The 22,025-nt window shown below is 49.2% G+C and overlaps 1 protein-coding gene across 1 annotated transcript in view; it reads right to left on the bottom strand.

Moving 5' to 3' along the window:
- Inpp5d (inositol polyphosphate-5-phosphatase D) overlaps window positions 1–2,173 on the bottom strand; it is a 112,655-nt gene extending 110,482 nt beyond the window's left edge. The window contains exon 1 of the mRNA XM_006984234.4: window positions 1,890–2,173. Coding sequence (XP_006984296.2) covers window positions 1,890–2,032 — 143 coding nt within the window. The 5' untranslated portion in view covers window positions 2,033–2,173. The remainder of the gene's footprint in view (window positions 1–1,889) is intronic.
- Window positions 2,174–22,025: the final 19,852 nt, after the last annotated feature.

Below are 22,025 nucleotides of genomic sequence, written 5' to 3'. Positions count from 1 at the left end.
AAGTTAAGTCTCTTAGCATTAAAGGGCTGGCTTCTAACAAGTTTTCAACTTAAAAGTAGCTGCCTTTCCTGCATTTTTTTTTGGGAGGGGGGCGCATGAAAGGATGCCTTATTCTACACACTGCAGTTGTAGCAGTCATCCATTCAGTCTGAAATCTCTGTACCACCTTGCCTTTGCAGGAGCCTAAGGCAGCTGAGGTAGGGGAGAGAGGAAAGAAATAAGGCCAAGCCTAAAGGTCCTGCAAGACCCCATGGTCTCGGTCCGGCTGTTCCTCCTCTGACTTCAGCCTTCCAGATGCCCTCTCTTAGCGTAAGAGAACCCATTCACGTTTGTAACTCAAGCTTACCACAGTCTCTCAGCCCATAGCCAACTCCCAACAGAATTGCCCTTGGCCCAAATCCCACTGGGGCAGAAAAGAAATGTAACTGGGCCAGTGGAGTCAGGCTGAGCTGGCGAGATGCTAAAAAGTACCTTCCTTCCCTCTTTAGGGCCCCTCACTGGTAGATCCCCAAGGGATGGTGCTTTGGGGCGGTCCTGGCCACCTGCAGTGCTTCTCCTGAGACACGCTGGTGGGCGTGCGGGGAGCTGGCTGCTAACCCCAGCACAAGGTCAGCCAGCCGTGAGCCGGGGCAGGTTTCTAGTGCCCCCTGCCCCCCGCCCCAGCCTCGTGAACACTCTAGCTTCCCTGGCTTCTACCCGAGTCCACCGACATGCCCAGCTCGATGGTGGCCGAGGGAGGTGGGCAGCATAAGCTAGTGGTCTCTGGGAGCAAACGACCTTAGCCTTGGCTGCTGTGGGTCCCTAACCTGCCCAAGCCTCACACTGCTTATCTCCAGGTCTAGGTGTTCACACGAACCCACTCCTGATTGTCTTCAAGATGAAACCAGCCAATAAATGCCTAGCACAGCAGGTCCCACCGTGAGTCAGAGCTCAGAACGGTCTGTGGTCAGTCACCCACTTCCCTCCTGCGTGAAGAGATGAGGGCCCTGGCTGCTCTGAAAGCTCTTTCTGTCAGTCCAGGGGCATTCTGTCAGATGCTACCTGAACAGTTCAAGTGGACACACCCTTCCTGACTGTGTTCCTGGCCTGCTCCAGCCTGAAGCCAGCACAGGGTTAGACCACCGGGCTGTGGGGGCAAGGGCCTTCCTCAAACACTAGACAGATGGAGTGTTAAAAAGGAACCTTCAGCAAGCGTCTGTTTCCTCTGGTGTGAGGGTAACCAGCACATTCAGCAACATCTTCACGCTGGGCTGTGGGGGAGCCCATGGGGGCAGAGCCCCAGAAGGGTGGAGATGCAGCTGAGTGCTGGGAGGGACGGAGACCCTCCTCCGGCCTCACCACCTGGGATAAAACTTCTGGGTGAGGGGTGCTTTCCTGACTAAATGCGCCCCAGACTCCGCTCCCCAAATAGAACTAGCTCCACGACCATACACAGCCGGGTGGAGGAAGGGATCGCTCTCGCCACTGTTGCCCTTCACTGGGTCCCTGACTGACACGTTGACCGAGACGCTTTCCAAGGCGTCCTCCACCAGAGAGGTCCAAGTTTCTTTCTGGCTCAAAACGAGGACCCCTTCTCCTACCACCAGAGCCCAGAGAGGCCCCTGGCACCACAGGTCATGAAGGGCTGCGCTGTGGGCCAGGCCCAGAGTGACTCGGGGAGCCCCAGCACTGCACAGCCTGTTCTGACACAGGCTCCCTGAACTCCAAAGCCAAGGTCCAAAGTGGGCCTCAGATGCTGCCCATCTCTGCCCTCCCCATAGGGTAACAACACGCCAGTCACGCTGTGCCACCCTGTGACATGAAACTAACTCACCCCATTACAGGGTTCCCCTTTGGATCCACCCGAGGGGGCCCTGGATCGGCCAGTTGGGAGGAGATGGGGTACTCACAGCACACAGAGCGCGTAGGCCCGGGGGATGGACTCGCTGGCACGCACAAGGAAACTCCCGTCCTTGCCGGCCCTGGAAAGCAGCTCCTCTGCCTTGGAGCGGGTGATGTTGCCATGGTTCCACCCAGGGACCATGGCAGGCATGGGTCTCCTGGGCTGGGTCAGCAGCCACTCCCAGGACGGACACTCCAGCAGAGCACGTAAGGGCCCTACGCTGAGACCTGTCTCCGGTGGCCTCTCAGAACTTGCCTCTGCTGCTACTACCAGCTTAACTGACTGACTTCCTGTTTCAGGCGCTCAGCGAGGGAGAGGAAACTGAGCTGCAGAGAACTTCCTCATTATAGAAACCAAGTTGAGGGGGGGGGGCATCATCTACCTTCCCACCCAGCCCAGGCACTGGCTGCCCGCCCCACCCTCTCACTCACTGGTTCTCAGTATCTCCTGCATGCGACTTCACCTCTGGCTTCCATTATCAGCCAGAGTTCTGGGCAGGGGCAGGCATAAGCTCTTTTAGCATCAGGTTTCACGGCTAGCTTCTGAAGCGTGGCCTAGTATTTGTGGATGGGCCAAAGGAATGGGCACTCGGAAACCTGTGCAGGTATCCACAAGGGCAGTCCTAATACTCGTCCCCCTTGCACCACCCCGACATACTTGTGATGGTTAGTTTGAATTGTTAAATTGGCACAACCTAGAATCACCTGGGAAGAGAGGGTCTCAATATGGGAATGTTTACGTTGGGTTGGCCTGTGGGTGGAGGGTTGTCTTGATGAAGGTCACTGATAGCAGAAGATCCAGCCCACTGTGGGCGACACTGACCTCTCGGCAGTGGATTGTGAATTGCTAGTAAGGGCGGAGAGCAGGAGCTAGCCCAAGCAAGCAAGTGGCGTGTAGGCAGTCACTTCCTTCTGCTCTCGGCCGTGGATGTGGTAGACAGCTACTTTAAGGTCTCCACAAGGACTCCTCTGTGACTTCTCCACAACGGTGGTCTACAACCAGAATCGTAAGCAAAAGCAAACTCTCTCCTCCCTAAGGTTCTTCTTGTCAGAGTGTTTCACCCCAGTTATGAATGAATCTAGAACATTCCTAAGGAGCAGGGCTTCTCAAATTGAACTAAGCCTTGTGCCGGAAGCAGAGCAAAATGGAAGGAGCATAGATTTCCCTGTCTCTCCTCACTGGAGATTCCCAGGGGACACATGCCATCTCTGTGCTGGGCCAGTCTTAAGAGCCACCCCCCTGAGGACTCCAAGTGTCTGGGGACAGCTTCGTGACTGGATTTCACTCAGTCTGTGGTTACCCATTCTCCATGGGCAGCACGCTGTCCCTGCATCTGGTGCATTGACACCCGCCCTGGACTTCTGCTGGGCACTTGCGGGGGGCGGGGGGAAGCTCATGGAGGGACTTACATGTCCCCATGGGGCAAGTTGGCCACTTAGATGACGTTTATTACTGAGTTCTGCTTGGCAACAGCCCGAAAGGTCAGTCAGCCTATTCCTTCTGTGGTTGGACATGGCCACATTTGCTCACCTCTCAAAGGTCACCATTTAGTACCAGCTGAGTTCTGCAGCCTCTAAGGCAGTCACCATCACTAAGACCCCAGAGCTGGGTGACCTCATTCCTGAGGCCTCACGTTCACAGAACCTCATCCACCCCGTTCTTAGGAAATCTCTGTCCATCACATGACTATATGTATCCTTGAACCCTTCTTTCCATCTTGGACGCCTCTGCCAACTGCGTCATTGTCCTTATCCCTGGAGCCTCCAGAGTCCATCACAGGGATCCAGATCCATCACAATCTCAGTCTCTCTGTGCCTTGGCCAACTCAGCTCCTGCCATCCCTTAGCATCAGAGACTGATAGATAAGCCCCTTGGCACCTCTCACCTCCCTCCTGTTGTGGTCAGCCTTGACTGTCGATTTCACTAGACTAAGAGGTCCTTAGGAAACTGGTAAAGCGCACCTCTGGAAGTGTCTGCCAGGGCATTTCCAGAGATAATCAGGTCACAAGGACTCTGGCCAATAGCAAGTGGATCCCTTAATGAATGGGTGCTTTTGTGTTACCGAGAGAAGGTGAAAGGTAAGGCCTCGCTGGAGGAAGTAGGTCACTGGGGGCGTGCCCTTTAGGGTCCTCTCTTGTCCCAGCCCTGTATCCCTTTTCTCTGTTACCATTATTTTGAGACAAGGTCCCACTATATAGCCCTTGCTAGCTTGGAACTTGCTATGCAGATCAGGCTGGCCTCAAAGTCATAGAGATGCCCCTGTTTTTGTCTCCCGGGATCAAAGTTCTGGGATTAAAGGCGTATGTTGCCATACCTAGCTACCTTTGAACTCAATAAATCGCCTACTACAAGCCAGGGGTGGTGGCACAAGCCTTTAATTCCAGCACTCGGGAGGCAGAGGTAGGTGGATCTCTGAGTTTGAGGCTAGCCTATCTACAAAGCAAGTTCAAGGACAGACAGGGCTACACAGAGAAATTCTGTCTCAAAAAAAAAAAAAAGATTGCCTACTACATATGTAACACATACATGGCACATTCATGCTTCCCTGATTTTTAAGGCCCATCCCTTCTTCATTTCCTTCCCTACACACATGACAGAGGCATGAGAGCGTCAATTTCCTTGCCCTCTCTACTTTGCCCTGATGGTGGGTAGAGCCTGGATAGAGATTATGTTTTCGTAGGCTTCTGTCTACATGAAGAATTCAATTAAATGATGCCACAAAGTCCACAGAACCACCTGGGATGAAGCAAGGAGTCGGTGGAGACTAGGAATAACGGTTAGAGAGGAAAGAAATAACGAACGTTCAAAGTCTAGTGTGCACACACGAAGACTCCTCCTGCTTCTCTGTTTTAGTGCCCCAAACGGCCAGGAACCAGCCCTGGTGTTCTATTGTCTGACCGACTGTCCCGGCTGACGCCATGTTTCCACTGAACACCGAGGGCAGCAGCTGCTTCATTCACAGTGCCTCAGCTCTCCAGAATCTGGGACCGCAGAGCTTCCTAATTTCCCTAGCGCCATGCCTTTCCGCTGGCTAATGGACATTGCCGGTTTGTTCACACAGGCCGTCCTGGAATATGGCTTCCACTGATTCCTGCTGACATTGTACTGTTGTTTCGTTCATGACCTCAATGCCCGACTTACCTAGAACATACGAGAAAATGATGATAATTCACTTACCTTTGTACAAGACACAGGCTTGTTATGTGTTCCAGGCTGACCTTGAATTCTCAGCCTTCTGCCCCCCACTTCCCGGGTGCTGGGATTTTTTTTCCTGTAATGTTGAATTTACTGCTCTGAATTTTATAACATGAATGGAGGACAACATGTCATCGAGTCATGTTCTCTTGATATCTTAGGTTATAATTGCTCCACTCCTGTGGGGTGATCTTTTTAGAAGATGACTACAGCCCAGCCTTCCACGTGGGAGAGCAGCCCCCTTTGCCAGAAATGTTCTCTGCACGCCTGGCATGACATCCCATCCACCCAGGGCACACACCTGGCATGACATCCCATCCACCCAGGGCACACACCTGGCATGACATCCCATCCACCCAGGGCACACACCTGGCATGACATCCCATCCACCCAGGGCACACACCTGGCATGACATCCCATCCACCCAGGGCACACACCTGGCATGACATCCCATCTACCCAGGGCACACACCTGGCATGACATCCCATCCACCCAGGGCACACACCTGGCATGACATCCCATCCACCCAGGGCACACAGCAGTGCAGCAGGGATGGGAGGCGGGAGAGGTGCTGACTGGAGGCATCTGTGGGCATTGTACATCCAAATTCCCATCTGCTATTGGAGAAGAAAGCTGCCTGACCCCTGGTTGGGAGCCTCCAGAAGGGATGAGTGGCTGTCTGGATCATGCTGGCAGGGGCACAGAGGTTAAAGGGCATCAGACACTACTTTGTTTTTACTCTTTATTGCTACGGGCTGCAAGAATATGACATAGAGATTCAGCCGCATATGATAAAGCTAGAATCAAGGAATCCTTCTAGAGGAGAAGTCAAATATCAAGGAATATTTGATGTTATTCGGCTTTTAATATATTAGCTGTTTCCTGCTATTGATTTCTTGTGTGCTCATACACTTCTAGGCCATAACAGCAACCAGTATAAGCTTCTCAGACCTACTGCTGATCTGCATTAAGTAACACCCCTACAGAGACACTCCTAGGCCTAGGAGACAGGCAGATGTGTAAATGCATAGCTTTATTTCTTGTGCAAATGAAGCTCAGACCATTCTTTTCTCTCACAGGCCTAATGGCATCCTAGAGCTATTTGGGGGTCCATCACCCAGCTCCCAAATAAAGACACAAAGGCTTATTATTTTTTATGAATGCCCAGCCTTAACTTGGCTTGTTTCTAGCCAGTTTTTCTTAACTTAAATTAACCCATCTACCTTTTGCCTCTGGGCTTTTACCTTTCTCTATTTCTGTATACCTTTCTTTATTTCTTACCCCATTGGGGGGCTGTGTAGCCAGATGGCTGGCCCCTGATGTCCTCCTCTCCTCCTTTTCTCACGCCTTGATCCTGCCTCCCAGATTTCTCCTCCTATTTATTCTCTTTGCCTGCCAGCCCAGCCTATCCTTTCTCCTGCCTTGCTATTGGCCATTCAGCTCTTTATTAGACCAGCAGGTGTTTTAGAAAGGCAAAGTAGCACAGCTTCACAGAGTTAAACAAATGCAACATAACAGAATGCAACACATCTTTGCACCATTAAACAAATGTTCCACAGCATAAACAAATGTAGCACATCTTTAACTAATATTCTACAACACACCATCTCTGCTCCACTTGGTACTTAGGGTCACACAGGAATGATTTGTCTCGCAGGCTATTTCTGGAAGCCACGTATGACTTTATTGGTATGAAGCTCTACGCTCTTTTTGGGCAGTTTGTTAATCTCTCATAAGGGGCAGAGGTTTGGATAATATCTAAGGGAGAGAAGTAAGTTTAAGACTCGCATGGTCGCAAGCCCGGCTAGGGTGTCCCTGCCAGCTATGGCCAGTGTCTGGGCACTGGAGTGAGAACTGGACATTTTCTGGGAAGTCAAGCTAGTGACAGCAACAGGGTGGTCTGGCAGTCCTCTGTCTTGGGCACTGGGCCCTCTCTAGAGCTTTTGGACAAACAGAGAGAGCTGTGTTGGAAGAGCCAGCTCCCAGGGCTAGTGCCAGGCATCACAAATTCTGTCTGGAGGGCAGAGTACAAGAGCAGGCTGAATCTCTTCATTGGAAAAAGCTAAAAGAGAGGTACAATGGGGACACTATTAACTGACCTGCCCAGGAGTCCTTCCACTGGGATAGAATGGACTCCAGGGGCTGAGAAGGGACTACTGTGGTTAAGCAATGTCTTACTGAATCAATATGTAATATATATGGGTTTCATTGTTTTATTCAGCTCTGAAAATGAACTTTGGGCCTCACACATACTAGATAAGTACTCTACCACTGAGCTACATTCTCACCTAAATATGAATCTACATATTTATCAATACATCTATTAGATAGATAGATAGATAATTGATGGATGGAGAAACCGGAGAACCATGAAGTCCCAGTTGTATGGGTAGGACTTGGCAGGGAGCAAGAATTGAGGTAGTAGAGAACACACCACACATGACCAGGCAAACATGTTTCAATCTTCATATGTTCCTTCCTCTCCTGTGTTCATCAAACCCCTTTACTGTTCTTCTGGGCTCCCTTGCTACTCCAGCCTGGGAAGACAAGTGCATGTCACTTACCACCTGGAGCCACTACTGGGCAGGGAACATGGACACTGACTACATTACCAAGTGCAAAGAAGGTCATAATGATAGTTTTATTGGCCAACATGACTAGCAGCAATATCCAGAGATTTGGTTGAGTATTACTCCCGATGTCCCTGTGAAGGCACCTTTAGAGAAGAGATTAGCATTGAAATCAGTAGCTTCTGAGTAAGCAGATTATCCTCCCTGTGATGGGTTGGCCTCACCCAAAGGCTTGAAGGCTTTAAGAGAAAGACTGACCTTCTTCAGAGAGGGTGCTTGCCCACGGATGGTCTTCTCGTTCAACTGCAGCATCCGCTCCTGCCTGACAGACGTGGACTGGCTTGTCTCCTGAGTTACTGGAGAATCAATATCTGTCTGTCTGCCCGTCTATCCTTCAATCATCTACCCATCTAATACAGTGGTTCTCAACCTTCCTAATGCTGCTACCTTTTACTACACTCCCTCATGCTGGGGTGACCCCCAGACATAAAATTATTTCATTGCTACTTCATAACTGTAATTTTGCTACTTTTGTAAATCATCATGTAAATATCTGATATGCAGAATAACTGATATGCAACCGCTGTGAAAGGGTCACTGGACCCCAAAGGGGTCACAATCCACAGGTTGAGAACCACTGATCTAATAGTAGATACATATGAGGCTCAAAATTCAATTACCAGCACTTGGGAAAAACAATTAGATCCATATATACTACATGTTGCTACAGTAATGCACTGCTTAATTACAATATATTCTAAGAAAGATATTGTCTGGCTACCATGAACATCATGAAGTGTCCTTACACAAACCTAGATGGAGTAGCTTGCTATTCATCTGGGTCGTCACCGTGTTTGTTCTGTCTCAAGGTTTGAGGGCATATGTCCATCATGGCAGGGAATGATGGTTAACGTCCATTGTCAGCTCGATGTGATTGTGAACACTTTCAGGAAACAAACTCTGGGAGAATCTGTGAGGGTGAGATTCCAGAGAGATCTAACTGAAGAGGTGTCTTGCTTGCTGTCCCTTTGCTGTGATGAAACACGATGACAACTTATAGAAGAAAGCATTTGAGAACTTGCTCACAGCTTCAGAGGGTTAGTCCATGATCATGATGGCAAGGAGCACAGCAGAAGGTAGGCATGTTGCTGGAGCAATACCAGAGTAGGCACACACAGACACACAGACACAGACACAGACACACACACACACACACACACACACACACACACACACACACACACAGAGAGAGAGAGAGAGAGAGAGAGAGAGAGAGAGAGAGAGAGAGAGAGAGAGATTGGGCCTGATGTATGCTTTTGAAACTTCAAAACTCAACCCCAGTGACACACTTCCTTCAACAAGGACACACTTCCTAATCCTTTTCAAACAGTTCCACTGATTTGAGTCCAAGCACTTGAATACGTGAGTTCATGGGGATTATTCTAATTTAAACCACCACAGTAGAGAAGACTCTGTGTACAGGCAGCATCATTCCATGGTCTACGGTCCAGGACATAATGAAAAGGAGAAAACAAGTGGAGACCAGTAGGCATCCGTCTGCTTCCTGTGGACACCGTTGACCAGAGGTTTCATAGTCCTGCCAACACAGCTGAGGCTGCACTTTACGCCATGCCTCCCTGGCCATGCTGGACTGTATCCCTCATATATGAGCGGAAATAAACCCATCCTTCTGTCTGTCTTTAAGTCGCTTTTGCCGGGTGTTTGTCCCAGCAAAGAGGGAGCTGCTACAGAGGTCCCGGCAGGAGGCACAGGAGACATGCCACATGGTCACATGGCATTTGGTCAGGAAGTAGAGAGAAACGGGCACTCCCTGGCTTCCTCCCTCTTAACTTTTTATTCAGTGCAGGACCCCAGTCTGTAGGATTGTATCACACATTCAGGTCAGTCTTCCATCCTCATTTCGGGGTCTCTGGAAACCCTCTCACAGCCATGCTCAGGGCTGTGTTTCCCAGGTGATCCCACATCCAACCAAGTTGACAGTGGCAATGAACCACCATAAGCAGTCATCCGGAGAGCTTCACCGATAATGAACTTCTCATCTCAGGTCCCAGTGGCACAGCTGGCCTCTCTGCTGCCTACACTTTCGCACGCACACTTTGACACCATCAATGGCTTCTTCAACCACATCATAGGCACAACCCCTCTCCTTGTGTGTGTATGCTGGCCAGTGCAGACCACTCACAACAACCCTGCCCCCCATGGCCTGGACTTTGGCTCCTTCTTTTGAGTCACACTTGCTGGATGGGGCTCAAAGGTCTTTAAGACCAGTAGGCTCTGGTGATGGGTGCCCATCGTCTCTGTCCTTCCAGACTCCACTGCTGGCCTCTTCCTTTACCATCTCCTGATTGACTGGAATTCAATGACTGGAATTGACATGACTCAAGCCGGAGACTCTGAAGCTGGCTCCTGTGAGGCACAAAGAGTACGTCTCAGTGGGCAGCTGCCAACTCCCACCTCCCTTTCCCTGGAACATCTGCTGACCATTCTTCCTGCAAGTCTCCCATGAGCCCTTGAGAGGCTTAAAGGCTTCCTGTCTGCCCTACATTATAGTCTGCCTCCCCTCCAGGATTTCTGTGAGACCCTTCTCAGTAGGACAGAAGTTGGGACAGCCTTCTGTGTCTCCCAGAGGAGACTAGTCAGAGGTGCATGGGGGATTGCATGTGTGTGATTCCTCAGCTATCCAAAGCAAGATTCCAAGCATTTGAAAGGGTCCTGACAATTTGGAGGGCACAGAGGAAAGTTCTAGGATGTGACGGTCTAGGATGTCATGGTTTCAAGGACTCTTGTGGAGGAAGATCTAGGTTTGTGTGTTTTTTAAGCAAAGCACATGCGCAGCTGAACTTTCTATTAAGTGGGGGTTTCCCTAGGATTTTGGAAAGGAGGCAGGCATAGCTCAGGTCTGGAGAGCCATCATGTCCTTGAGTAGAAGCTGAGTGACATTTTTTGTTTTAACGTAGTGAGGGGGGTAAAACCCTCATCGTGTTTTTTTTTTTTTCCTTTTTCTTTTGTTTGTTTATTGAGACAGGGTCTTTACATGTAGCTCAGACTGGTCTGGCACTCACTATGTGCCCAGGCTGGCCTTGAACTCACAACTATCTTCCTGTGTCAGTCTCCCAAGTGAGCTATTGTTTTAAAAATATGTGTAGCAGATATTACAGTCTAGGAATGGGGATAGGGAGACTCTTTTCTTTCTTTCTTTGTTTGGTTGGTTGGTTTTGGGAAACAAAGTTGCACTGAGTAGCCCAGGCTGGCTTACACTTGTGGCTATCCTCTAGCCTCAGCTTCCTGAATTCAAAGCTGGGATTCCAGGTTTGAGCCACCATAGACAGAGACTCTACTTTAAAAATCAGGTCTTCCCTCTTCCTGTCTCCCACCCAACAATGCACTCTTTTGCTTTTTATTTTAGCATTATAAAATGTATGTCTAAACTGGGTTTTAAAATCTTTTTGATTTCATAACAACACCATTTAAAACAAACACACTATACAAAATTACTCTGTCTTTATTTTGGAAGTTGTGGTTTTTGCTTAAAATTTTCTTTCAAGGAAATCAAGCATGAATTAACACATTAGCTTAGGACTCTGTAGGGTTAGTATCACCAATATTGCTGTTATCAACCTCCACATTTTGTTCCCATGTCAGTTCCTCAGGGCAGGGACAGCCTGGAGCTGCCACCTCAGTGACAAGGGCTTTATCCTCCAGAGGATCTGCAAGCAGGGCCACTCTTTCCAGAAACACATTCTCGGTGCTTCTCTGCATTTTCTGCCCTCAAGGCAGATTCGCTTGCTGGCAGATAGGGCACCACGGACATTCCTGTCAATGAGTGCAAACTTTCCACTGGGGTTTTAGAGAACTCTGCTAAGCCCTTTGCTGTGGATTCCTTATGGTTCTTTTCCTTTCTTTTTCTCTCTTTCTTCCTTTCTTTTTTTTCTTTTTTCTTTCTTTCTTTCTTTCTTTCTTTCTTTTTTTTTTTTTTTTTTTTTTTTTGAGACAGGGTTTCTCTGTGTAGCCCTGGCTGTCCTGGAATTCACTCTGTAGACCAGACTGACCTCAAACTCACAGAGATCTGCCTGCCTCTGCCTCCCGAGTGCTGGGACTAAAAGTGTGTGCCACCACTGCCTGGCTCTTTTCTTTTCTGATAGCTCCTTCTTTCTTGCCCCCTCTCCTTCGGCTGTGGAGCAGGGTCCCTCATTGGTTATCTGGTCAGAAACACCTGCAAGAGCTCTCTTCAGAGCCAACCTTGTCCACATCCTGCTACAAGTAAAACCGCCCTGCTGAGTTTTGCAACCTTTTCATCTTGATATAAACTCTTTTGAAGTCATGGATGATGCTCTCAAGTGGCTTCTAGATGTCATTCATATAATCCTTGGTGACATCACTTCCAACCACAGCAAGGTACTTGATGTGATCATAGATGTCGCAAGCCTAGGATTGCCTTAGAGTCTTGCCAGCATCGTCCTCGATTGTAGCAATAGCTTGGCCTGAGTTCCTGCTTGGGGAGGAGGATTTAAAAGCTGGTCCACGGCTGGATCAAAGAAGTCCATCTTACCACTGTGATGGAATGTCTGACGTGAGCCCTTGAAGGATGGGGGTTTATTTAGAAGGGGTTAGTTAGTTAGTTAGTTAGTTAGTTAGAAAGAGTACAGTATGTCACGGTGGGGAAGGCAGGGATGAGGGTATTTAATGTTTCCTACATCATGGTGGACAAAGAATCAGAGAGAGTTTACCAAGGGGCTGATCTTTAACCCATTGGCCCTCCTCTCCCACATCAATTTCTATAATCTGTCAAAACAGTGCCACCAACAGGGGACCACGGGAGCCTGTGGAGTACATTTCCTATTCAAACCTTGACCAACAAACCACAACCAAGGGTGGACCACCACTTTGATAATAGGTTGAGATTCCCCAGTAAAAGAAGGAATGTTTATCAATAATAAACAAACTCAGGAAGGTGTGTTTACCAGCCAGTACTTCTCCACCTCTCTGGCTTGCCAAGTCGAAAGGCATCTTGGCAGAGGAGCTGAGTCACTTGGGACTCCTTACACTCCCGGAGGGCACTGGCAGTGTGGACATGTTTAATATACTGGAAGACTCGGATGCACTCATTTGGCCAGAACTCAGAGGAGTCAACATGTAGCTTGTCATGTTGCCCTTAAGCAATTCATCTGTCCTCTCTGTAAAAATCTCTAGACTTGTCATTGGCTTGGACTCCTCGGCATGAAAAGTCCTTTCACACATCTGCCCCAGAGCAGGGAAGCTTCATTCACATTCAGTATTTGCACAAGTGAGTAGTTTTCCTCCACAAGCAACCGATGCTGAATTCCCCACAATTCTTCAGCTGCTCAAATACCCTTCTATGGTGTATGACCGTATACATGGGACAGTATCGCCAGGAACACCCTGTCAGGGTCTTCTAGCACAATAATGGAGCTGAAAAATTCTTATTGCTCGTGATGTCATGGGCATTCTGTTGGCACAGGGAGTGCATCACTCACTTGTCTGGGGTGAGGCCAGTGGTAACAAACTCACCGCACAGTGGATTGTATAAAAGCAGAGAAACATAATCACATACAGGACAACATATTTGTTTATTTGTTTGACTTTTTTTTTTGAGACAAAATCTTGCTATGTAGCCCAGGCTGTCTTCAAGAATGAGGTCCTTCTGGCTCAACCAACCTCCAAAGTGCTGGAATTACAGTTGTGTAACAGAAATTTTATAATCATAAGAATGTTTTGCAATGATAATAAACTGCTATGTTAATGCCTTAGTATTTACCACACTGTACTTTTTTAACCATTATTTTATGATGCACTCCTGCTTTTAAAAAGGTTTTTACTGTAGTACAGTGAGCCAGCATCTTGATGACATCATTTTCTCCTGGACCTGATTTGATCTTGTATTGTTCTGTCCATTGAGACCTTCAGACACCCGGGATATGTCACACCGCGATCACATGCAGCAGCCTTGCCTTCTCGGTCCACGGAGCTTCACTTGCATCATGGAACTGCATTAACTTCTTCCAAGCCAAAGACCAAGGACACTCACGGGGAGGATGGCATCCCTGTCTCTCCACTTCCTTTACCCCACCCATCTCTGTAGCCAGAGGCTTTTCTCTGTCTGCCCCGTCCCTCAGCTGCTTTTAATATTTTGTCTCCACCCCCCTGACTGAACCCAGGGCCTTGCGCTTGCTAGGCAAGCGCTCTACCACTGAGCTAAATCCCCAACCCCTCTCAGCTGCTTTTAAATAATCATTCAGAGGCTTTTACATTGATTATAAATGCTTGGCTGGTGGTTCAGGCTTATTACTAGCTAGCTCTTATATTTAAATTAACCCATTTCTATTAATCTATGTGGCCCATGGCTTACCAGTTCTTTTACATCTCGCTTCTTGGGGGGCGGGGCTCACAGCATCTACCCTGACTCCACCCTTCTTCATCTCTGTCTTCAGTTTGGATGCACCACCTAAACTTATTCTGTCTCACCATTGGCCAAATAGCTTTATTTGTCAACCAATGAGAGCAACATATATTCACGGCGTACAGAAAGATATCCCACAGCTCATCTCTCTCTCCATTCGGTCTTCTTTCTGTTCCTCCCAACATCCCTTCTAAGTTGCCTCAGTCAGGGCATGCTCTGCTAGCCTATTTCCCTTCCCAGTTCCATTTCTGCTCCTGGATCACATTCTCAGGGTGGTCTTTGCCAGTCTCCACAGGCTTCAGCAGACATAGATCTCCTTCAAGCTTGCAGAGTTCATTGCAACTGGTCTCAGAACACTTGGCTGGCTTCTTGGAACTGGCTTGCCTTGAGGATGAGGTGATGGGGTCTCAGTTTATCCTATATTCCCTCTGCACCTCTGAAAATTCTATGGCAGCAATACAAGTCAGACCCAGAAGTGTATGCGGGAGCAGGGCCAGAGTCTGAAGTCCAGCTTTGTAATATTTAGCCCATCTGAATGTCACATTGTATCTCGGTAAAGTGGGGAAGAAATTTCTACTTCTTTCGGAAGGCTGGGAGGTTCTGAAGCATGGCTGGCCAGGGGATTGTTCAGGATAAGACAGGTATCCTATGTGGTCCAGATGACTAGTGCTTGGAGGGCATGGCCTTGGTGAGCAAGGTTCAGGTGTGTTCCAGAGGGCAGCCAGCATCAGTAAATATCACCACTGGTTAACAACCCCGCTTTGGAAGAAGACTGAGATCTACCAATCCATTCTTTACCCTCAGCTTCTAAAATCCTAGGTTAAGGTCTGAGCCTTGCAGCTCTTACCGCCAGGGGGCGCCGTGAACTCTGGCCTCCATGCTTGGATAGCGGTCAGGTGGCATTCTAGAACAGCAGGTCACTTTTCCAATAAAGCCATCAACAGGAATGGGAACAATTTCCCAAGAGAACTAAGGGCCCATATCGTCCGTAACTGTGCTCCACAACATACTTGGAAACGGGAAGCCTGGCTATGATCAGCTCCCTGAGGGTGACAGGAAACCGGGCTGTGACAAGGAGATCTGAGTGGGATCAACTTTGGGGAGAATTGAGTCAGAAAGTATCCACGGTAGAGACTTGAGCTCATGTCAGGACTCTAAGGGACAAGGGATTATATTAACAATACAGTATTAAATAAAAAGAGACCAGGAAAAAGATTTAGAATACCATCCAGAAAAATCCTCTGAAGAGGCTCAGTCTGCTGGCAGATTCCTAAGACATCCTTTCTCCCACCCCAGGGACAGACCAGAGGGGTCAGCCCAGCACGGTTGCCAGGCTGCTCACTGCACCAGGCACCCATGCCAGGCCTGCAGCACTGCCCAAGTGTGACTCATGACAGCCTCCCTTGGCCACACTTCCTAACTGCCTCTTCTGCCAACAGCTACCGCTCTCCATGGCGATTGCGTATCGGCTGCTTCCAGCTTCAGACTTCGTACCTCTTCCACTCTGCTTCCTCAGCCAGCAGCTATCTTAACTGATCTGCCAGAACCCCTCACTGCGGGTCCCAGGATCTTCTCTCCAGCCTGCCTTCCTCCCATGCCGCCCACCCCACCCCCAGCAGACTATGAGTCTCTGGGGTCACACCATGGCTAGTTGATTAGCACACCCAAGCTTCTCAAAGACATTTCTGAAATGGCTCTCCGCTGTGGTTGGGCCTGCCGCTGCCTCATCCTGGACCATAAGCCTTTTCTGACACCTGCCGAATGCTGTCCATCTTTTTTGCCCCAGCCCTGAGCCTCCACAATATGGCACACCTCGAAAGCTCCTCCCATGTCACACGCTCTCCTCATCCCCTCGACACCTCACTGACAGCGCTGTGGGCACTCGCCTTTGTCAGCTCAGGCTCCATGACAAAATGTCACGGACGGTGACTTCAACAACTCAACAACGGGCACTTACTTCTTGTCATTCTAGAAGGTGGCTATCCACAATCGAGGTGCTGTCGTGGCTGCTTTGGTGAGGGCTGCCTTCATGCTATCTTTACACAGCTTCCATCATTTTCTTTCCACCTTCCAACCCTATCCGGTCAGGACCCCACCTTCACGACTTCACTCGACCTCAGGTGCCCCTTACATGCCTCGCCTCCACAGACAGTCACTTGGGGAGTCACCACAATTCACCCCCAAACAACACCTGCATGGCAGCAATAGCTCACCTCTAGGTGCGGACCAGGCACTGAAGTTTGTGTCTGAGTTACCTCATCCAGGCCACCGTAGATGCTCCTCAAAGCAGATATAACCTTCATCTTCATGCTCCAGGAAGTGAGAGGCAGAGAGATTAACCAGCCTGCAACGTAGCAGCAGCCTGGAGCTCCCAGCTCACATCCAATGACCTCAGGACCGGAGTGTGTGCTGTAGACCTGGAGTTAGATAAGCAGGACTTTGGTGCTAGGCTCTGAGATCCCTCAGCTGAAAGCCTTTATTCTCCCAGAATCCTCCCCCAATTAGAAGTTCCTAAAGCCCCCAGAGCTCAGACTACTATATCCTGTGACTTCAAAGACTTAGGAAACCACTACTGTCTCTCTTTCTAATTCTATTCCCTTCCAGGGACCAGGCAGGAGTCCCCTTTCCTCTGCCTGAGTCCTGAATCTTCGGCCAGTTCTGTCTATGGTAGCTTTAATCCTGGGAACACAGGCAAGCAAAACCCTGGCCTCCAGATCTGGCTCCACTCCTCTGGCCAGTGCTCAATCTCTGTGGGCCCCGACTCTGCTTCCACCCCACCTTCTCCCAGTCCTCACGTCTACACACTCAGTCTCACTCACACTAGGTGTCCACGCCCCCATCTGTGGCCCAGGTTCTGGACTTCCTCACAGCCCCTTTCTGCCATCTTTGTCCCGAAATATTCTAGCCAGGCTCCCTGAATCCACTCCAGAGAAATATTCAACCAGGCAGCCCAGTCCTAGAATAATCCACATGTCCAAACAATACAGTAGCCAGGGACTTCTAGACTTCGGCCGAGCCTTATTCACCTCCAGACCTCTGCTGCACACCAAAGCCACCCTTCCCTGTCTCATGTCTCATGCTCTTCTGGCCAGAAAACACCTTCTCTGCCTGTAGCCTGAAAATCTGTGTTCCTGGCTAGACCTCCCTCAAGGCTCACACCCCCACACCTTACTGCCTTTGTGGATAATCCCAGAGGCATTTACACCCTACTCATGTGAAATCTCCCATCCTCACGTAAAAACCTGCTCTGCCGCATGCATCACCTACCCAGATTGTTGCCACAAGCTGGCTTCTTCCAAGCCGTAGGGTGACATCCTCATTCCCACCTCTTCCCACCACCCACATCCGATGAGTTCTACAATGCCTTGGGATTCGCTTCCTTCAGGCCTCGCCTCCATCTGTCTATGCACCACGGCCTCTGGGCTATTTCCTCGGCCATCTTCCCACTGCCGTCTCCTCACATGTCTACAGGGGCTGTCTTTCTGACAGCCAAGTCCTCCAGATTCAGACCTTGTCTGTTTTTCTCCGTCCTGGGGTAAAATGCCAGCTGCCTGCTCATCACACCAAGCTCCCGCTTGCCTGCTTTCCTGAGCCTGCTCTTCTGCTCTTCTGCTCTTCTGCTCCTCTCCCTCTGCCAGACTCCCTCTACATTTCAGGACCAAGTCAGAGCCCTGTGTGTCTCCGCACTCATGTATTCAGCAGATCTGTTTGAGAGCCTGCTTCCAGACTCAGCAGGGAATAAACTCCGTGCCTCCTAGAGCATGCTGGGATTTCTTGGGGTCTTCTTGTTTATGGACCATGATACTTACCTAACCTTCCCCGAGCCTGTGTGCTGTTCCTCGTGGCCAGGCTAGAAAGAGGCAGACTCCAGTCTGTCCTGGCCTCTCCTCAGCCTGTGAGGTCATGAGTGAGAGACTTCATCCTCCTGTCTTGGTCCTTCCTTGGTAAAGCGGGGTGATGACGGTGGCCCCGACAGCCAGGAGGATCAGATCATGCACGGACTGCCACGGGCTTGAAATCTGGTACATGGCAGCCCTTTTAGACTCTCCCTTCAGTACAGTGCAAAACATGTAAGTCTGCAATATGGGTCTGACTGAATTCAAGGAGACACGGCCTGAGAAGCCAGCAGATCAGATTCGGTCAAAACCGCATTCAGAACATGCCTGAAAGATCTAGAAGAAAAGAAGAGCTTCTTGTAAGGAAGCAGCACAGGACAGGATACCGCTGCTGCCGGGGCATCTGACTGGAGCGTGGGCACAGGCCCTGCCTGCCCCACCCACCACCATCCTGTGTAAAGGATTGGAGATGAGGCAGCGGCTGGTGTCTGAGGTCCTTGAGCTTTGGACCAGGGTGGGCTTGGGCTGAAGGGGCCTGATTCAGGCTAAGCCAGGACCTAGTGACTTATCAAGTCACCTGACCTCCCAGACACTGTTCCCACCCCAGCCAGATAAACAAACTCAGCCTGGGTTATTAATACCAGGGCACTTAGAACTCTGTGAGTCTGAAACTTTCTATGTTTGTCCACTTTGAATATTTTACCTAGATTATCCACCATCAGGAAGAAAATAGGGACTGCGATTTATGACTTCAACACCAAATGAATGATGGAGTCCATATTTCTGGGTATTTGAAGTTTTAGAAAGTCACTGCATGACATTTTAGTTTGAAATGGGGAGCTGTGTTTCTCTTTGTGAATGTGTTCTGAGAGCTTTTGGATGTTTATCCTGACTCAAAAATACCTTTTAGAGGGGTTGATTTACAGCAACAATCCCCAATAAAGAACAAGATGTGTCCTCGAAGATGTTTTCTCCAGTGTTATTTATAACCGAAAGGAGGGGTGGCCTTGGCGTCTAGCAGAGGAGGGGTGGTTAAGTCATCCGTGCTGTGTCTTGGCATCTCCCCTTCTGCAGGAGAGCTGCAGGGGGACACACTCACTGAGCATCACGGGAAGGAAGACAAGCACACTTCCAGTTCAGTGCGGAAATGCAATCTAGTTTGGGAGGAAGGGAGGCGCTATCAGGTTAAAGAAAGAAGAAAACGTCGTCAGTGGGATATTGGGGTATTTCACCCCTCTTTCCCTTTTTTTTTTTTTTTTTGCTTTTTTAGTTTTTGGTTTTTCGAGACAGGGTTTCTCTGTGTAGTTTTGGTGCCTGTCCTGGATCTCACTCTGTAGACCAGGCTGGCCTCGAACTCACAGAAATCCGCCTGGCTCTGCCTCCTGAGTGCTGGGATTAAAGGCGTGCGCCACCACCGCCCGGCTGTTCACCCGTCTTTTTAATCTCCAAACATTTGGTGCCTATGCTTTAAAAACCCTCCCTAAAAGCAGTACAAAAAATGGCGTTTTGGAAAAGCAGCACCAAAAGTACAGCCAGCGCTCTTGCCTCCTCTTGGAGCAGCACATTTGAACACTGGTTCCTTCCCTCTCGTTCTCACGCCTGCTGGGGAGAGGCGGGGAGATGCAGGCGGCAGTGAGCGCCCAGATCTGCTTGGCTCTGAGAGTGTCGCCGCCTTCGTAGGCTGTCAGTGAGGAAAGGGGACTTTGTATCCTGGGTCCTGGCATCTGGGCTGGTGAGTCTGCAGACCTGGGCCGACAGCAGCAGCTGCCAGCTCTGCTTCCTCAGGTGTGGAGATGAAGGGAAGGGCAGGGACCAGCTCAGTGCCCACAGGCTCCAGAGGTAGGCCAGTAGGACCCTGTACCTCAGAACCTGGAGAACACTTGTACTTTGTGGATGTTCGGACAGATGTCAGCATGTGGTTCTGAGGTTGGCAAACCCGGCTGCTTTCCTGGCCCTGCCTTTCACTAACTGAGCACTTTGGAGGAAGTCATCAGACCCCATCTGTCTTAGTCAGTGTTCTATTGCTGTGAAGAGACACCATGACCAAGGCAAGGCTTAGAAACAAAGCATTTAACTGGGGGCTTGCCTACAGACATTGAACAGTTCTGGGCTGCCAGCCTCAAGTGTGGACTAGGGGATGAACATGCACTAGTTACTTATGTGTGTGCATATCACACACACACACACACACACACACACACACACACACACACCAGGAGGTAGCACTGTATTTAAGATTGGCCAGCATTCCCCCAACAATGTGGCATAAGTTAGACCCAAATTTGTTATAGTAAAAACCCTATCACTAAATGTGCTGAATACATCCTAATTTGGATGCTAGACTAGTAAAAATAATGTCCAGGGAAAAACTGGTGAGATCAGAATAAAGTCCAGAGTCTAGTTACGAGTCTCACACTAGCGTGAGAGTCTCGTTTGACAAACAGGCTGCGGTTACACAAGACTTCAACTTGAGGGAGACTGGGTGTGCTGCCGCTTCTGGCTTTGTAATTTTCCTGTAAATCTAAGATTCTTCCTAAATTAAAAAATTAGATGCCATCCCAGAGTTTTCAAAATCCACTGTTGAAGTTAAATTGTTCACTTCCTTCTCTTTAGGACACAACTCATGTGCTATGCAGCCTGGATGCACACGGATCACAGAATCCGGTTATGGATGGAACTGACCAGCTAGCCAGCTACAGGCGAAGTAACTACGACTGGAATCCACAATCCTCCCCGTTCCTCTCTTCCAGGCGACAGCTCCCCCATCAGAAGTAGCCAGCATCCTCATGGACGTATTATAGGTTGGTTTCTTTGCCCCTCCCCTGCAGGAGAACATTAGAGTCTGCACTCATGTCAAGTATGGGCTCGGTCGGCTCCCTTCCTTCCCTCGGCACACTATGTGAAAGTTACCCACGCCACAGTGTGCAGGAGTGGCCATTCCCTGATGGCTGTATAGTCTACCAGGTGTCCACTCACTCTGTGGACACATGGATTACTTCCCAGTCGACTGTTTCTCTATGGCTGCTATGGACAAACTTCCTGTCTTTGGTGGATTCATTTCTCAAATAATCATTTCCAAGTTGGGATTACTGCATCACAGATTGGCATGCGTAGCTTTAGGGACTCCTACCGAACAATTTCCCAAGTGGTTGCCCCAGTAACTCCTCTTCCAAAAAGCGTACAGGTGCTCCAATGGCTCTAGATCCCTGCCGATCCTAGATGCTATAACTTCAAATCTCGATCATTTTAATGGCTAAATTTTAATCTGCATTACCCCAAGGACTAATGTGGTGAGCATTTCCGCATGTGTTTAGCAACCTTTAGAATATCCTCTTTGGGAAAGGGCCTGTTTGAGGCATTTGCCCATTTTTATTGGGCTTGGTTGGTTTTCCTATTAGTTTCTGTATTATTGACAGGGATCCTTTGTCAGATGTGCATGCCATAAATATCTCCTCCTATTAACAGTTTATGTTTTTACTCTTTTAATGGTATCTTTTGGTGAATGGGTCAATTCAGCTTTAACCAAATCAATTTTTTTCAAACTAGAAGACTTTGGCATTTGTATTTAAAACTAGAAGGAATTCTAGGAATATATATGTCCATGGTTTTTGATCCTTGTGTTCATTAGAATAACTTGAGATTTTGATGAAATACCACTCCCTGGGTCCCAGTGCCCCAGATTCTGAATCAGCCGGACCAAGTGAGACCCTGGTATCAGAACCGTTGAGAAGCTCCCCAGGGAGTTCTAACAGGCAAGCGGTGCCTAGAGAATGCCTTCCAGTCTCAAGAGACGTGTGGCTCCTCTAACTCTCCGGCCTTCTAGGATAGACTTGGCGAAGACCTTCTGAGCAGTGTAGTAATTATTAGGGCCCCTTCACTCTCAGAGTATCTGGATCTGGACAGTGTTCTGGGGGTCATTTGCCTGGCTGCATGCCAAGCCTCCATCTCCTGCACTCAGCCCAGGAGCTATCCCAGCTTCTCTGAATGCTTTTCAAGGTACCAGGTGGGAGTCCCCCCAAACAGAGGAACTAGCTTTTCTTCTAGCTAGCTGGATTAAACCCTGACAAGGAGAGGCAGCATTCTAATAGGGGCCTCTACTGCCC

The sequence above is a fragment of the Peromyscus maniculatus genome, chromosome 13 (assembly GCF_049852395.1).
Source record: "Peromyscus maniculatus bairdii isolate BWxNUB_F1_BW_parent chromosome 13, HU_Pman_BW_mat_3.1, whole genome shotgun sequence".
NCBI lineage: Eukaryota > Metazoa > Chordata > Mammalia > Rodentia > Cricetidae > Peromyscus > Peromyscus maniculatus.
Note: the sequence above shows the minus strand (reverse complement) of the source record. Positions and strands in the feature narration are given on the sequence as shown.